This window comes from Mirounga angustirostris, unplaced genomic scaffold, assembly GCF_029215605.1.
Source record: "Mirounga angustirostris isolate CCGP_5_RB_7025 unplaced genomic scaffold, mMirAng1.0.hap1 SCAF_6, whole genome shotgun sequence".
NCBI lineage: Eukaryota > Metazoa > Chordata > Mammalia > Carnivora > Phocidae > Mirounga > Mirounga angustirostris.
Window position 1 is genome coordinate 93,362,304 of NW_026991714.1, and position 15,268 is coordinate 93,377,571.

Here is a 15,268-nt window from a genome sequence, read left to right on the forward strand (position 1 = left end):
AGAAACTGCCTTAAATCACCTCAAGATTTTCACTGGATTAAAAAAAATGCCAAGTACAGATACATTGTTTTCATTAATTAAAATGACTATTTATGACTTAGAGGAACAAGGATGAAATTCTCAAGTTTATTAGGAACCCAATTATGTGTGCTTAGCTCCTCTCAGCTTCTGACATCCAATTCATGTAACTACTCAATTTAGAAAATTTTAGGGTAAATGGAAGGCAACATTGCCATTCTTTTCTTTGTTGGCGGTTATTTTTCAGTTATCATAGTACTTACCCTTTTTACTCTCAATCAGGGGATATCAGCAGTTCATTACAATTCATTCTCTATTTTTCCGATGGAAACCAAAAACATTTCCTTTTACCACCCCCTTTTCTCATACTTTTATTACCTAAACCTTTTCTTCTTTTTTTAAACCAGATTTCTCCCTTTGTTATAGTCCATCATCTTACTTCAGCTTTGTGCTATTATCTCTATCTGAACATCTTTCCTTCAAACCTGCTTTCCCCCCCTTTTTTCTTGAGAAAGGGATGGGGGAGGGGTGAGGGAGAAGGAGAGAGAGAATCTTAAGCAGACTCCATGCCCAGCAGAGAGCTGACACGGGGCTCCATCTCATGACCCGAGATCATGATCTGAGCTGAAATCAAGAAACCAATGACTGGGCCACGCAGGCACTCCAACCAACTTTCCTTTTGATTTCTTGTTCATCTTTTCTGCAATTCCATGTGTACAACCTTTTACATCTATTCTTTAAAGTTGTCTGTCCTTTGGGGATTATTGGTTAAAAAGCCCCTGAAGTAAAAATAAGAAACAGAACCTGTTCTGTTCCTACCAATACATTTCTTGGGGTCTCTACTAGGCCACGAGCATAGGTATATTTACCAGAGCAAAGTGTCTCCTAATCTCTTAGGAAGATGATGGTGATGATTAGGAAAATAACAAGCTAACATTAATAAAATCATTCATATGTGCTTGGTACTAAAGTAAGGACTTTGTGTACTTTATCTCATTTAATCATGAAATCTCTCTGCAGTAGGTACCACTATCATTAGTATGCATATGAAACAGGCTTAGCTGTAATAAAGTCATACAGGAACCAAGAGAAAGAGCTAAAACTCAGGAATGAATGATTCTACAACCTGAGACATTAACTATTAGTCTCTACTGGCCGGGTCAGCCAGCTATTCTTTTTGTTGAACTCTTTTTTTTTTTTTTAATATTTTTATTTATTTATTTGATAGAGAGAGACACAGTGAGAGAGGGAACACAAACAGGGAGAGTGGGAGAGGGAGAAGCAGGCTTCCCGCGGAGCAGGAAGCCCGATGCAGGGCTCGATCCCAGGACCCTGGGATCATGACCTGAGCCGAAGGCAGATGCTTAACCGACTGAGCCACCCAGGTGCCCCTTTTTGTTGAACTCTTAAAAGTCTATATATGATTTTAGTACTGAAGAATTATTTAGTAATGTTAATATTACAGTAGTATGTAGGATAATAACAACTACAAGTTGTTTTTATACTTACTACAAAACCTGTGAAATGTGACATGACATGGTACTGACATCCTTTTTCTCATAACTCATATTTTCATAGCTACATGTTTAACAAAAGTATGGGTAGTCCATTGTAATGCAATGACTTTAGTTTAATGCCTAGATTGTTTACCTACATTTATAGACTATTTGTGATTTCTAGCTAATATACAGATATAAATCCAACACTGTTTTGGTCAAAGTACATAAACTTTAAAAAATTCTTAAATCAAACAAATTGCTGTTTCCTATTATTTTCTAGAAAAAATAATAACATTTTTCATTAAGGATGAGTAAATCTCTCAGGAGAGAAAGGCCATATTAACACAAGTAACAATATGAATTATGAATTTAGTCCCATAGTTAGCTATTATTAAATTTACCACAAAAAAAGTTTAATACTCTTTTATAATGTTTCAGAAATAGGGAAGCTCAAAGGACTCATTTCCACCTCTGTAAGGGACCCTCAGAATGGTAGTATAATTTCCAATATCCAATAAACATACTTTTCCCCAATTAGGTATTTTCACTTACCGTCTAAAGTAGTAAAACCTACAAAACACTGGTGAATGAGTTGGTTCTTCTCCTTTTTTACTCCGAATAAGTCTACATTCCCGGCACTTTTGCAAATTAGGCCCTATCTCACAGCAGGAGTCATCCTGTAAAAAGGATTCCCCCGTTTGCTTCAGCTTCTTGACTTTACGCCAATCTTTTAATACTGAACGAGGGATGCCAGCTGTAAAACCAGTAGGAAAGTATTAGCAAGATTACAACTTTTTAAAAAAGTACATACACTCCTTGAGATAAAATTCAAGACAAGTACACAATTGTCACAATATATTAAGACTGTAAAAAAGAAGCAAAGACATTATAGTTCTAGGTCCTCATTAATAACAAAAAATCCACAGCAGCATTTCTATTTACTCACTTTCTATTAATCAAATGAACTCTTATGTCAGTATACTGGAAACGCAGAGCTGAGTACATCTTCCAGCTCACTGAAATCTTTATATATTAAATATTCGTATTTGTAATAATAGCAAACACAGGAATCATTCATTTTCTATGTGAATCTATAGCTAAAAATATAGCCCTTCTACACAGGAATTTGGTATATGTAGGAGAAAGTTCTTTCAAGATTCACCCGAAGAACTGAATACCAAAAGTTAATACTTTTAGAAACTACAGGTTAATTCAAACACACTGGTATTGTTTTGAAATATTTAATCTGATTCTCCAAGGTAAGTGTGTCTCATTAAGACAAGCTAAGTGGTAATTTTATAATACCAACATTTGAGAGAAGAGGGATAAGCTATTTCTCTTAGTATCTTTCCCTCAGGATGATGCCCTCCATTTGGTTTAATTTACTGTATGGAACAGTACCTTTTAGAAAATAAAAGGGTTTGAAGAAAATAAAAAAGCCAGTATTAACTTGACTTTTTGACGGTAGAAAGAAAAGCATCAGAGAAGTCTGAAGAAAAAAAAACCCTCAAATGACTAACATTTGAAGAAAATAAATTATTTACTTATACTTTACATCATTGCTCCATCATGTTTATTAACTTGAACTTAGTTGTTATAATAACACTGGCTCAAGTAATTACTCATCTACAGTGCAGATTAAAAAATTAAAAGCATGTTTATTTAAAAACAACCTATGTTGGGTCAAGCAAATATCAAACTCTTAAAAGTATACTTACAATGTATCTGTATGTCAGGTATGAGATTTACATAATTTGCTATTTCTATCATGTTAAAAGATATTTCCTACCCTGTGTTTTCAATCACTCAGGCGTGATGGAGAAGAGGCAGTACAACTATTCTCCTGAGACTATATATTTCTTGAAGAAACATGCAGCAAACCTCTAAGAGCTCCCACTATCACTTACCTGCTGATAGTGTAAGTAGTACAATGACAGCAAGATAACGTATTTTAACATAGGAAGTATTGTGTTTAAGCTTCAGAATGGCCCATTTAAAATCTGCTTCCAGTTATTAAGACCTTTTAGGATTGCTGCCTGGTTCTTTACAATGACATGTTTCCCCCTCTTCTATTTCTAACTTCGGGCAAGCCATTTGGCTTAATCCACTAAAGAAAGACATATTAAGTGCACACAAACCACTTCCGGAATAAAATGTTTCCAGAAGCCTTGTATAAAGGGTTTTAATTCTCCTCCATTGCATATAAGACAGATTTCCCCTATAGAAGTATAAAAAATTCAGAGCTTTTAGAAGTCAGAATGAACAACAAAAATGGTACACCGCTCATATATTTTTACTTGGCACACTTGCTTCCAATCATTTATTTACTTTTTTATTTATTACACTTAGAATAAACTAAATTCAATCTATTTTGACTAGAAAACAACTATTAACCAATATGCTTTTACATTCCAGGTAATGCAACAGTTCAAAGAGTATGGATAACCATACCACTGTGAACCATTTAAACAGTATTAGAATAAAGAACCAGACATTTCAAAGCAAATCTCAATTCTGTGACACAAAACAGACACTTAGAGCTGTTTTTTAAATTTAAATGAATGCATAAATTACAAAGACTTGGCCCAGGTCATATAGACAGTTTTTGGTATTATAATTTTTGCTTCTAAATTAGGCCACACATGATGGTAACTAACTCCTTTTATTAATATTACTATAATAGTATTTGTATAATAAAATAACTTTATCTTTCAATTCTATATATCTAATTTATTGGCAACATCTAAAATCTAAACTTTGAGAGTAAGGTATTTAGTCAACAAAAAATACCTAGTATTTCTCTTACCATCAGAATATTTTCAACCTTAGTTCTCAATTTATTAGCAAATCCCCAAACAGCTGCTCTAGCCAACAGAAAACTAGGGAGGAAGAAAACAGGAAACAAATACATGCTAACCTTTAATCTCTGATATGCCATCACCTATAAAAATATTTTTTGAGATATAGAAATTAACTGATTATAGTAAAACCACTGTTTTTGTTTATCACAGGACTTAGAAGTTGGATAGGCAATTTCAGTTTATAAAATAAAATTATGTAAGAATTTAGTCACAGAAAAATAGCCAACTTTTAATTATCGTTATGAAAAGACAACAGATATGAAGACATTCCAAAACAGATAAAATCTATTGTACCTGGCTTTAGAATGTACTAAGAAACACAAGTTTCTTTATAGCATTATATGTATATAATTAACACATGTCTTATAGTGTATGTAATCACATTATATTCTCTAAGTATAAACTTAACTTACTCTTTTTGACTATGAGCAAGGACAACCCCAATGAGCATTAAAAAAATAAAGGTCATATTTAATCCACGAGATAGATAATCCACTCAAAGTTTGGAAGCTAGATTCATAAACTCCCAACTTAGAGAACTTTTCTAGATAGCCAGAACAAAGCCTAGACAACTCTAGCCATAATTAACAGATGACAATTAACAGTCACTTATTACTATTTTGGACTTGGGATTAGATGGGGCTTAGAATACCCTCTCTGAGGTTAACTGTTAGCTTCTAAGGGGGGGCGGGGGAAGAGATTTAACCAGGCGTCACAACTTGGAGGGAAAGTATTGATTTCAGTCTTTGTCTTCAAATTCTTACTTGGGAACATGTACATTTGGTCTCAAAATAAATAGAATATGTACTTCATTAAAAGTTAATTTTATAAATTTAACTTCACAAGAGCTAAGTGTTAAAAGCTGGAAGATTCCTATCTCCATTTTCTGTAAATTTAACTCAAGTATTTGTATACCCAACACCAAAGGAAATGTTATGTGAAACAGAAAAGAAAACAATTACTGACCACACTAAGGCTCTTAAGAATTCACTGGGGAAGTAGAACACACAAGAAAAAAACAACACTGTACATAATCCAATACTCAAATAAATGGCATGTATTCAGTATCCTCAGATGTCAATCTCCCTCTCTTTCTTCTGACTATATTTGCATTTCAGTCTGTCAGCCTGTCTCTAGTTGACCTTGTTTTCCTTCGGTCTTTCACTTTCTGACTGTCCTTTTCTATGATTCCATCCTCCTGTTTTTCTCTCCTTCACCTTGCCTCTGGTTTCCACACAGGCATGTGAAAAAACCTCATTCAGTGAAAAGGCCCAAATAAGAACCTTCAAGCATCCAAATGCTTGTGAAAGTACTTCTTGAATGTCCACATTGTCAATATTTCATATATTGTATGTGGATGAATACACAGGTATAGTGAAACTATTAAGTGCTTTCTGCATTGTGCAACATACCTAAAAAGAAATAAGCAAACTGAGAAAAACTACTTCTAGAGTAAAAACATAGAAACCCTTTATAGTGAATACTACTGGCAAGTATCACTTATTTTGCCCTGCTGAGGCCACAAATGAAATGTAAATATTATCAGTTTTGAAACTTTTACTTATGAAAATTCTTCTTGAATATAGAAATGAGCATACAAAACCATAATCCCTTGCTTTTATTTAACTTTTACCCATTGTTAAGAACTTCCCGAGTGAGTAGCAATATTAGTTAAATAGAAGGTAATCTCAATAAGCCTTTAATTTTGTTATCAGATGAGAGAAGGGTGAGAAACAGGCCACAAACACACTAATTGAAGCAATTTTCTTCTAAAAATGTGACTATGAGAAATAGGCCACATCCATACTAATGGAAGCAATTTTCTTCTAAAAAAGTGACTTAAAGGAAGTACACGTGAATAGGATTTCTTTTACAACTACATCATGGTAAAGGCAAATACCTAATTATTAGGAATCCTCTTTTGGTGTGATAGCTTTAACTGCATTTTAACAGTTCTTAGAAATGGTCAAAATTTTGAGTAACTACTAAGTAACACATTGGCTTTTTGTCAATATGAATGCTAAGTAAAACATATATCTGCAAGTCCCTTAAATATGGAGAGATAGGTCTTCTCTCATTTCCTTTTACGGGTACATGGGAAATGCAGAAATGAGGTCAACGAGCACATACAATAGAGTAGGGCATGCAAACAAAGTCAAAAGATGCCTGTTAGCTCATTAATCTTTTGAGAAAGACACCATTATTTCATGTACAGCCCATTTTACGTGAGATAAAAAAAAAGTAATTAACTTACCACTATTACTGTTGCTCTGCAATTTCAATTTACTTTTTTCTTTGGCACTCCTGCTGAGAACCCCATTGGGTTTTAAATCATCTTCTATTTCACCTTTTCTCTTCTGCAAATCATTTTGCTTCTTTTTGTAAGTTGGCTTAGGTTGCCTCTTAGTCCTTTGCTCTGACTTGCTTTCACTTTCATCTGAGTCTCCACTTTCAGAGCCAGATTCGTAAGCTCTTTTGGCTTTTCTCCTACTGACTTTATCATCTTTTACGTATTTATCAACTATGATCTTACTATCCACACTATTTTGTATATCATTAGATGTAGAGGCTATTAAATTGACAGAACATGGCTTAATAATTTCTGATACAGAATTCCCTGAATTTTCCATTTTATTAGTATTTTTATCTTCCTCTGAGTGTCTAGTAAGCCAGGCCTTTTTCAGCTTAGTATGGTAGTTAGGTTGAGTTGTCTGGGATGCTTGCCCATTTCCTACAGAGTTTGCTTTGTTTATTGTACTACAGACTACAGTGCTATCCAAGAGAGGGGAGGTTGAAAATGTCTGATTTTTCACAGCATTAGGCTCAGTCTCACTGACATTACTACTTTTATATTGAGCTGCAGCCAATGCTGCCTTGTGCTTTTTTAAATGGATAAAATCAGTTGTGCCTGAGAACCCAGAGCTGGGCTGAACAGCACTTCCTGTCTGACTACTGGCTGGTGTAACTGGAGCTGCGGTGCTGACCCTGCATTCTTGTATATGAGCCACGGAATGACTGACGCTTTTTGAAGAGGTACATTCTAAGGATTTAGAGGCCAAAATGGTATTTGATAAAGAGTAAATTATTTCTGAACCACCCCAGCTGGAAACACTAGTGGTAGTGGCAGCAGATGTGAATACATCCGTTTTGGTATTACACATTGTATTTGCAGCAGACATGACTGAACTGGGAACACTGCCCTGGGAGACAGCCTGGACATTTTTTTCAGATTTTATGTGAGCACTGTCTGAATTCACACTTGGCAGAACGATTCTTCCAGTCTCTCCAGCTTCTGCTGGTTTGAGGCAATCTGTTTGATTTGCCCCAGTTGAAGATCTTTCACTAACTCGATCTTTGGAAGCTAACTGCATTGCTGGCACGCTCTCAGGTTTTGTACTAGATGGTGGACGTACAATGACAGATGCCATAGCAGCCTGTGACTTTCCACTGCTTTTCTCCACATGCCATTCAGCTTTCTCTTTGCTGAGGTTATTATTAGATTTCCACATTTCTGACAAACTTTGTTCAGAAGAATTCTTAAAATTTGCCTGAGAGTCTTTTGGCTCTGGAATTAGAGTTGGAGGCTTTTGTGATTCTTGAACTTTCCCACCAGCATTTACAGGCATGACCGGGGTTAAAGTTGGAGGGGAAAGACTACTATAGTTGCTTTCCTTTCTTTCCAGGCTGTGGTGGATTGGTGGATGAAATACTGGTGCCCTATGTAAAGCAGGCATGCTCCGGAGTGCATTTGTAGAAGAAACTGTTAAATGGGTAGGACTCCTACAATCATTTCTGAAAGTTGTTACTGAGTGAGAAGCAATTTGATGGGGAAGATGTTCTGGTATCTTGCCTGCTAAACCTTCACTTTCTGGTTGGTGTTTAATTAAAGGTGGAGGCTTTGAAAGAGATGATATAAATGAAGTCAGAGTTTGAGGATTAGCTGCTGCTGCAACAGAATTACTCTGTTTTTCAGTGTAAATATTTGAAACCTCTTTGGATGGATATGACCTTGGTGGTTCGTTGACCACACTATTAGACAATGTAGTGAAATAATTACTTTGAGGCAAACTCTGAGGCACCGAGTGCTTCATTTTATAAAGATCTGATACTGAGCATTCTACATCTTTGTCTTGTTTGATGATGACATGGCTTTTAGGGCTAGAAGATGACAACGGTACTCTGGAATAATTATCCCTCTCACCCTCGAGCCCCTTGATTTTAGTTGTGAAGGGAGCTACATCAATACTTTCTTGAAGGATTCGACGGTGTTCCTCCTTATATTTGTGTAATCTCTCTCCAGTCTCCTGGGGCTGTCTCTGTAATTGATTCAGTACAGGATCCACAAAATGTCTATGCAATAGACCATCTTTTCCAGTCTGTGACCTGTTTAGATCCAGGTCATTCTTTGCTGATGTGGATGCAACAGAACGTAATGGTTCAATAAAAGCTTTCCTCTCCAATTCTCTGTAAAGAAAATAAACATAAAGGTTTCTGTAACAACTTTTTCTTGCATGATATGAAGATAGCATCTATGCAATATTATGAAAGTAAAACACAACTTTGCATTTACTTTATTTTTTTATAAAATCTTTTATTTATTTGAGAGTGAGAGAGCACAAGTAGGGGGGTTGGAATGGCAGAGGCAGAGGGAGAAGCAGACTCCCCGCCAAGCAGGGAGCCTGATGCGGGACTTGATCCCAGGACCCTGGAATCATGACCCAAGCCGAAGGCAGCTGCTTAACCGAATGAGCCACCCAGGCGCCCACTTTGCATTTACTTTAATACTCCTGAGTAAATCAGAAGATATATCAAAATGGAAAGAACAGTACTTATTCAAAGCCTACTTTTAAGATGTTTATTAACTTAAAATTACCTGTTTAGAAAGTGAATTAAGAAAAACTATAAAAGACAAGGTATTTTTAAGTTTTAAGCATTTAGTGAACTTACTCTTTATGGTGATCTATTAAACTTTTTGTCAATGGTGGACTGGAATGTGCTGTAATTTTAAGAGACCGATGAGGCTCTGCACTGGAAGGTCTGACAGGAATGTGACTAAGTAATCCAATACCATCTGCTGAGGTCACAGGGGTGGGTTGATGTAACCAAGGACTGGGAGAATTCTATTTAACAAAATATATATATATATATATCAGACTTCAGTTACTAGAAAAAGCTAAACACAATATCATAGCAGGACTATAATGCATATTTACGAAGCACGTGACTTCTTCTAAATGCATCTTATGAAAAGTACTCAGACAAATAAATAACATAATTATATGGATTTTTCCATATGATGGAGAAAATCAATCAGCATCAAAATAGTAATTTCCAAAAATTTGTTGTTTATTTTACTGACTGTAGATCTTGAAACATTGCCTTTAACTTATAAATGTACAGAAAGCCTAGTTGTTTTTTTTTTAAAGGTTTTATTTATTCATTTGAAACACAGAGATACAGAGAGAGAGAGCATGGGCAGGGAGAGAGGCAGAGGGAGAAGGAGAAAAAGGCTCCCCGCTGAGCCAGGAGCCCAATGTGGGACTCGATCCCAGGACCCTGGGATCATGACCCGAGCCGAACGCAGACGCTTAACCATCTGAGCCACCCAGACGCCCCAGAAAGCCTAGTTCATCAGATTTCCAGTCATTCTCATACCAAAAGTATACTGCTAATACAAAAACCAGAATTTGTTATTCTTAAAGTACATGCAACCAGAAACAGAGATATCAAGTTCATTTGCCAATTTTTGTTGTCAAAAATAAACAACTTCTTCCAATGTAACAATTTACTTAAAATAGACAGAAGATTATATTTTCAAAGCCCACTTGTACTCCGTGTTTCACTATAAGCTATAAAACACTGTTGGACCATTAAACTTAGGAGGTGTGGAAGTGCAATGAAATTAATTTTTTCTATATCCATATGCTGCCTTTCTCATTCTGAATATTTGGTGACATTGATCTCAATGTTGATATTTAAAACTCTCTAATTACATGCTTAAGGATGGTTTCCATACTATGACACACTGACATTTTTTCAGAACATACTTTGTGGAGTTATACATTGAGGCAATATTGAGAAAATATAATCCCCTTTGGTTTTAACAAAGAGAGTAAATTTTACATCTCAAAGTGATAATGCAAAAGCAATATATCACACCAAAAACATGCTGCTGTAAAACTGCTTAGATTAAAAATATATATTATAAAGCACAAATCTCACATTAGAGAAAAAAAATATATATACACATGCATAAGGATCATTCAAATATTTTTTTTTTTAAAGATTTTTATTTATTTATTTGACAGAGAGAGACACAGCAAGAGAGGGAACACAAGCAGGGGGAGTGGGAGAGGGAGAAGCAGGCCTCCCGTGGAGCAGGGAGCCCGATGCGGAGCTCGATCCCAGGACCCTGGGATCATGACCTGAGCCGAAGGCAGACGCTTAACGACTGAGCCACCCAAGCGCCCCTCAAATATGTTTAAAAGGCCTCAGTTCTACATGATCCAGAAGTATTAAGTTGCAATCAATTACAGTAATGATAAATTTTTGACTATAAGATATCGTTAAAAAGTATTTCCTAATTTTTTCTTTACTTCCTACAATATTAGGGTTAAGAGATCTTCATTTTTGCTCAAAATGTTAAATATACTCCTTTATAATTTTACATAACAAATGAAAATTTCACATGCTTGTTTTTAGTTTAGTAAATTTATGACCAGTTAATAAAACATTTTATGCCCTTATATACATGGAGGCTAGAATGACATATACTGAGAGAAAATCCTACCCAAGCCAGTTCTAACAGTTACTTAGATTGGTTTTTCAGGGTTGGGAAATTATGGAAGAAGACTCAAAACTATTTGCCAGCTCATGTATTCTTCTAGCCTGTCTTTGTCCAGTATCAGTTGCACCTAACATTCATGACACGAGAGTGAAGGGTCAGAGTAAAAATGTGGGCGTATTAGGCACTAGGGTCACCAGACCTGCTTTCAATAATGGCAAGGAGGATATTGTAGTAATTAGTGATTCTTCATTGACATCAACTACATAACGTTCCAGTAAGATTCCACCTACCACAAGTTCAATAGCACCATGAAGAATGGACTGTTAGAACTCTATCTTGCACCACTAACCATCTGATGCCCCTTTCCACCAAGGGCAACAATCACAACTTGGGAATCAAGGAAGGACTCATTACTATAATCTATTGTCATCGCTGCTACCCAGAATATAACAATTCCTCTGACAAACTTTTGGCATGAGGAACACCACCCTTGCATCTATTACCAAGGCTCTACATAAGCAGTATTATCTCTGAAGTGAGAAGCTCACTAGCATTACCTTCCAAATTGTCACCCCCAACATATTTACTGTACATCTTGCCCAAATGAGGAGGAGGTCAAAAATACACAAGTTCACTGGAGCACTATCCATAATAGTCCAGGGGTGAAAGTAACCCAAAGTCCATTGACAAATGTATAAAGAAAATGTGGTACATGCATATAATGAACATCAAAGCTATTATGCTACATGAAAGAAGCCACAAGAGGACAAATACTGTACGATTCCATCAAATGAATTATCTATCACAGAAACAAAGTAGAAAGGTGGTTGGCCAAGAAATGGGGGAAAGAGGAAAGGGAATTAGTGTTTAATGGGTATAAAGTTTCAGTTTTGCAAGATAAAAATGTTCTAGAGATTTGTTGCACAACAATGTGAATATACTTAACACTACTAAACTGCACACTTAAAAATGATTAGGATGGTAAGTTTAATGTTAGTTGCTTTTTACCACAATAAAAATAAATAAATAGTGTTTAAAAAAAGATTCTGGGGGGATACTTGAAGAGCAATCTGGGCTGCACCAACAACTGAGTTGTGTCCTAGAGTTTATGGCACCGATTCTCACTATTTTTGATAATAGGGGTGGTAATGTCCTCAATAATCATTTCTTTTCTTTTCTTTCTTTTTTTTTTTAAGATTTTATTTATTTGTGTGTGAGAGAGAGAGAATGACTACAAGCAGGGAGAGGGGCAGAGGGAGAAGAAGGCTCTGCACTGAGCAAAGAGCCTGATGTGGAACTCGATCCCAGGACCCTAGGATCATGACCCGAGCGGAAGGCAGATGCTTAACCAACTGAGCCACCCAGGCATTTTTTTTTTTTTTTTTTAAGATTTTATTTATTTACTTGAGAAAGAGAGAGGAAGAGTGAGCACGAGTTGGGGACAGAGGCAGAGGGAGAGGGAGAAACAGACTCGCCAGCCACTGGGCAGGGAGCCCAATGTGGAGCTCCATCCCAGGACCATGGGATCATGACCTGAGCCGAAGGCAGATGCTTACCTGACTGAGCCACCCAGGCACTCCTCAACAATCATTTCTTAGTATGAAAATAAATTTGGCTAGAGAAACCACATTAGCTCATGAAGGAGTAAGAGCTCTCTATACCACCACCTTCCACAACATTCCTCATATTTGATGTTGGCAGGATCTCAGCCCTAACTTTACTCCCAAATACCAGAAGTCTCCAACGTAGGCACCCTTACAAGAACAAGGGCCTCAGAGAATCATAGCTTGTAACAGACCATCAATATATCTAACTGGTGAATATAACAATCTGTCTTAAAAATAATTTGATGATGGGGAGCCTGGGTGGCTCAAAGTGTCCAACCTTATTTCGGTTCAGGTCATGATCTTGGGGTTGTGAGATCAAGCCCTGCATTGGGCTCTGTGCTGCGCATGGAGCCTACTTAAGATTCTCTCTCCCCCTCTTCCCACCCACTTTAAAAGAACAGTAAGATGATGATATATATCAGAAGTCTTACAAATTTATATAAATTTTAATCTACAAATTTCACTTCTAGGAATTTAGCTGAGCAAAATAATTACAGATAGGTACCATAATTAGTTATGAAGACATTCTTCATAACAGATATGTCAAAAGCAATCTTAAGAAGTTTTACTTCTTTAAATTGGCTTTTTAAAATAAATAGGCTTTTCTGAGATTTCAGCTTCCATGGTTCCAAAGTTACAAAGTATCAAAAGTTTCACCGTAATTGGAAAAATAAGTGTTTGAAAAATTCTAACACATTTTATTATAATAAAATGTGATTAATAAGTATATATTGATATGTGGCAAACCAATAGTGTAACTTACCCTCCTTAATGAAGATTCAGCATTAACTGCATTTTCTGGGTGAACCCACTTTGAAGAAGGTAGACCAAGTCCTGAGTATGCATGTGTTCCATTAGGATATTGCCAAATAATTGGATAAAGTCCAAGCTGATTATATGAAGCAGAAGGATGGGCTTGTCCGAGAAGATGAGGTGACTGGTGCTGTAACAACTGTTGCTGTTGCTGGTGTGCTAACGCTAAGTGGCTCAAGCTGCTGGCATGAGCAGTCTCTAGTCGTGGGTGGCCACCAAGTAGGGAGGCAGTAGGCACTCCAGGTAACACGGCAGGAAGTAAATGAGGGTGATGAACAGAATGGTGTGGACCACTAGTCAGAGGGTGTGTGTTAATGGTAGGTAATGGAGTTTGACTGGATGATCCAGCAAGTAAGTGGGGTGCAGGAGTTAAGGCTGGGTGATGGGTACCTGGATTTAAACAGGTTCTATGGGATGAAGAATGAAGAGGAAAGGGATGCTGGTTTAAGAAAGGTGAAATGTGATTAGCTCCTGTTTCTGACCCAACAAGTGCAGGATCTCTGTAAACTGTGAAATGCTCATTTTTATCAATAATAAGCGGGCTCTTTGTAGCTTCCAATGTACTGCCTCGAGTAGGAACTGAATGAAAACTGCATCTTGATAACTCATGTTCGATCTTATTTGTTAGTCTTCTCTCACCAGCAGCTTGGTTGTTCACATAAGTGGCCTTAGACTTTATAGAATCAGGAGAATGGGTAATTTTGGGTTTAATAACTTCAGGTGAGGGATTCGATTTTGTCTTGTGAGCATCGACTGAAGTATTAAGTTTAGATTTTACTGTCTCTGGGGGTGGGCTTCGCTTATGCAGCTTATCTTCCGTGACAGAAACTGCATTTAGAGAAGACATGTAAGAGACATACTGATTTTTCTCTTTTTCCATATTCAGGTGATCGTTTCCTGAGGAAGCACTTCTAACATTTGATTGGGTTAAATCTACTTTAACTACATCACTGACCCAGCTCTGATCAGAATCTTGTTTTGCTGTTTCCAAGTATTTTGCATTTGCAATAGGATGTTTTGAATCACTAACATTAGGATCCATTTTCTGAAGTGTCTGAAGGCCAAAGGTACTTGAGTTTTCCGGAGCCACCTTTTCTGAACTAGTGTCATTTGTAATATCAATAACACATTTTGGTGTGGGTGGTCTGGATACAAACTTCTCCTTTGGTAATAATTCCACTGTATGTGTTTTTTCCATACTGCATTCCTTAAGAAGTAAATCATTATTAGGATTATGATCAGAAAGTGTGGCCTGCTCTGATGAATGAATAATCATTTTTTCTTGAAGCTGAGAGTCAACAGACTTCTGCTTCTCTGCTTCTTCATGTTTTTTATCTTCCTGTATTTGATCCCAGGGAGGCTGGCTATCTAGTATTAGTGTCTCTTCTCCTACCTTCTCATTATTCTGGGATTTTCCTTCTTCTCCATTAATCTTTGAAGTGTTTTTATTTTTCCACTCATTCTCTGGCTTCTGCTCTGAGGAATTATTTATCATTCTCTTATTTGAATTTTCTGAGTCACTGCTCTCAGAAAAGTCTGAAACATTGTCGGTTCGTAGTCTTTTCATATTTAGTTTCTTTTCATCCTCCTCAGGTTTCCTTCTTTTATTCATCAACTGTTTGTTTTTCCCTTTAGGATTTTCTGTAAAATTTTAAAAAAGGAACAGTTTTATTTTTCATAATT

General features: G+C 36.5%; 1 protein-coding gene across 7 annotated transcripts in view; it reads right to left on the reverse strand.

The window, feature by feature from the left end:
* Positions 1 to 15,268, reverse strand: part of JMJD1C (jumonji domain containing 1C) — a 349,365-nt gene that overhangs the window by 27,623 nt on the left and 306,474 nt on the right. For all 7 annotated transcript variants that reach the window (XM_045877927.3, XM_045877924.3, XM_045877925.3 and 4 more), the window contains 4 exons: positions 13,536 to 15,226; positions 9,326 to 9,498; positions 6,633 to 8,842; positions 2,070 to 2,271 (listed from right to left, as the gene is read on the reverse strand). In XM_045877927.3, the coding sequence (XP_045733883.1) occupies positions 2,070 to 2,271; positions 6,633 to 8,842; positions 9,326 to 9,498; positions 13,536 to 15,226 (4,276 nt within the window). The remainder of the gene's footprint in view (positions 1 to 2,069; positions 2,272 to 6,632; positions 8,843 to 9,325; positions 9,499 to 13,535; positions 15,227 to 15,268) is intronic.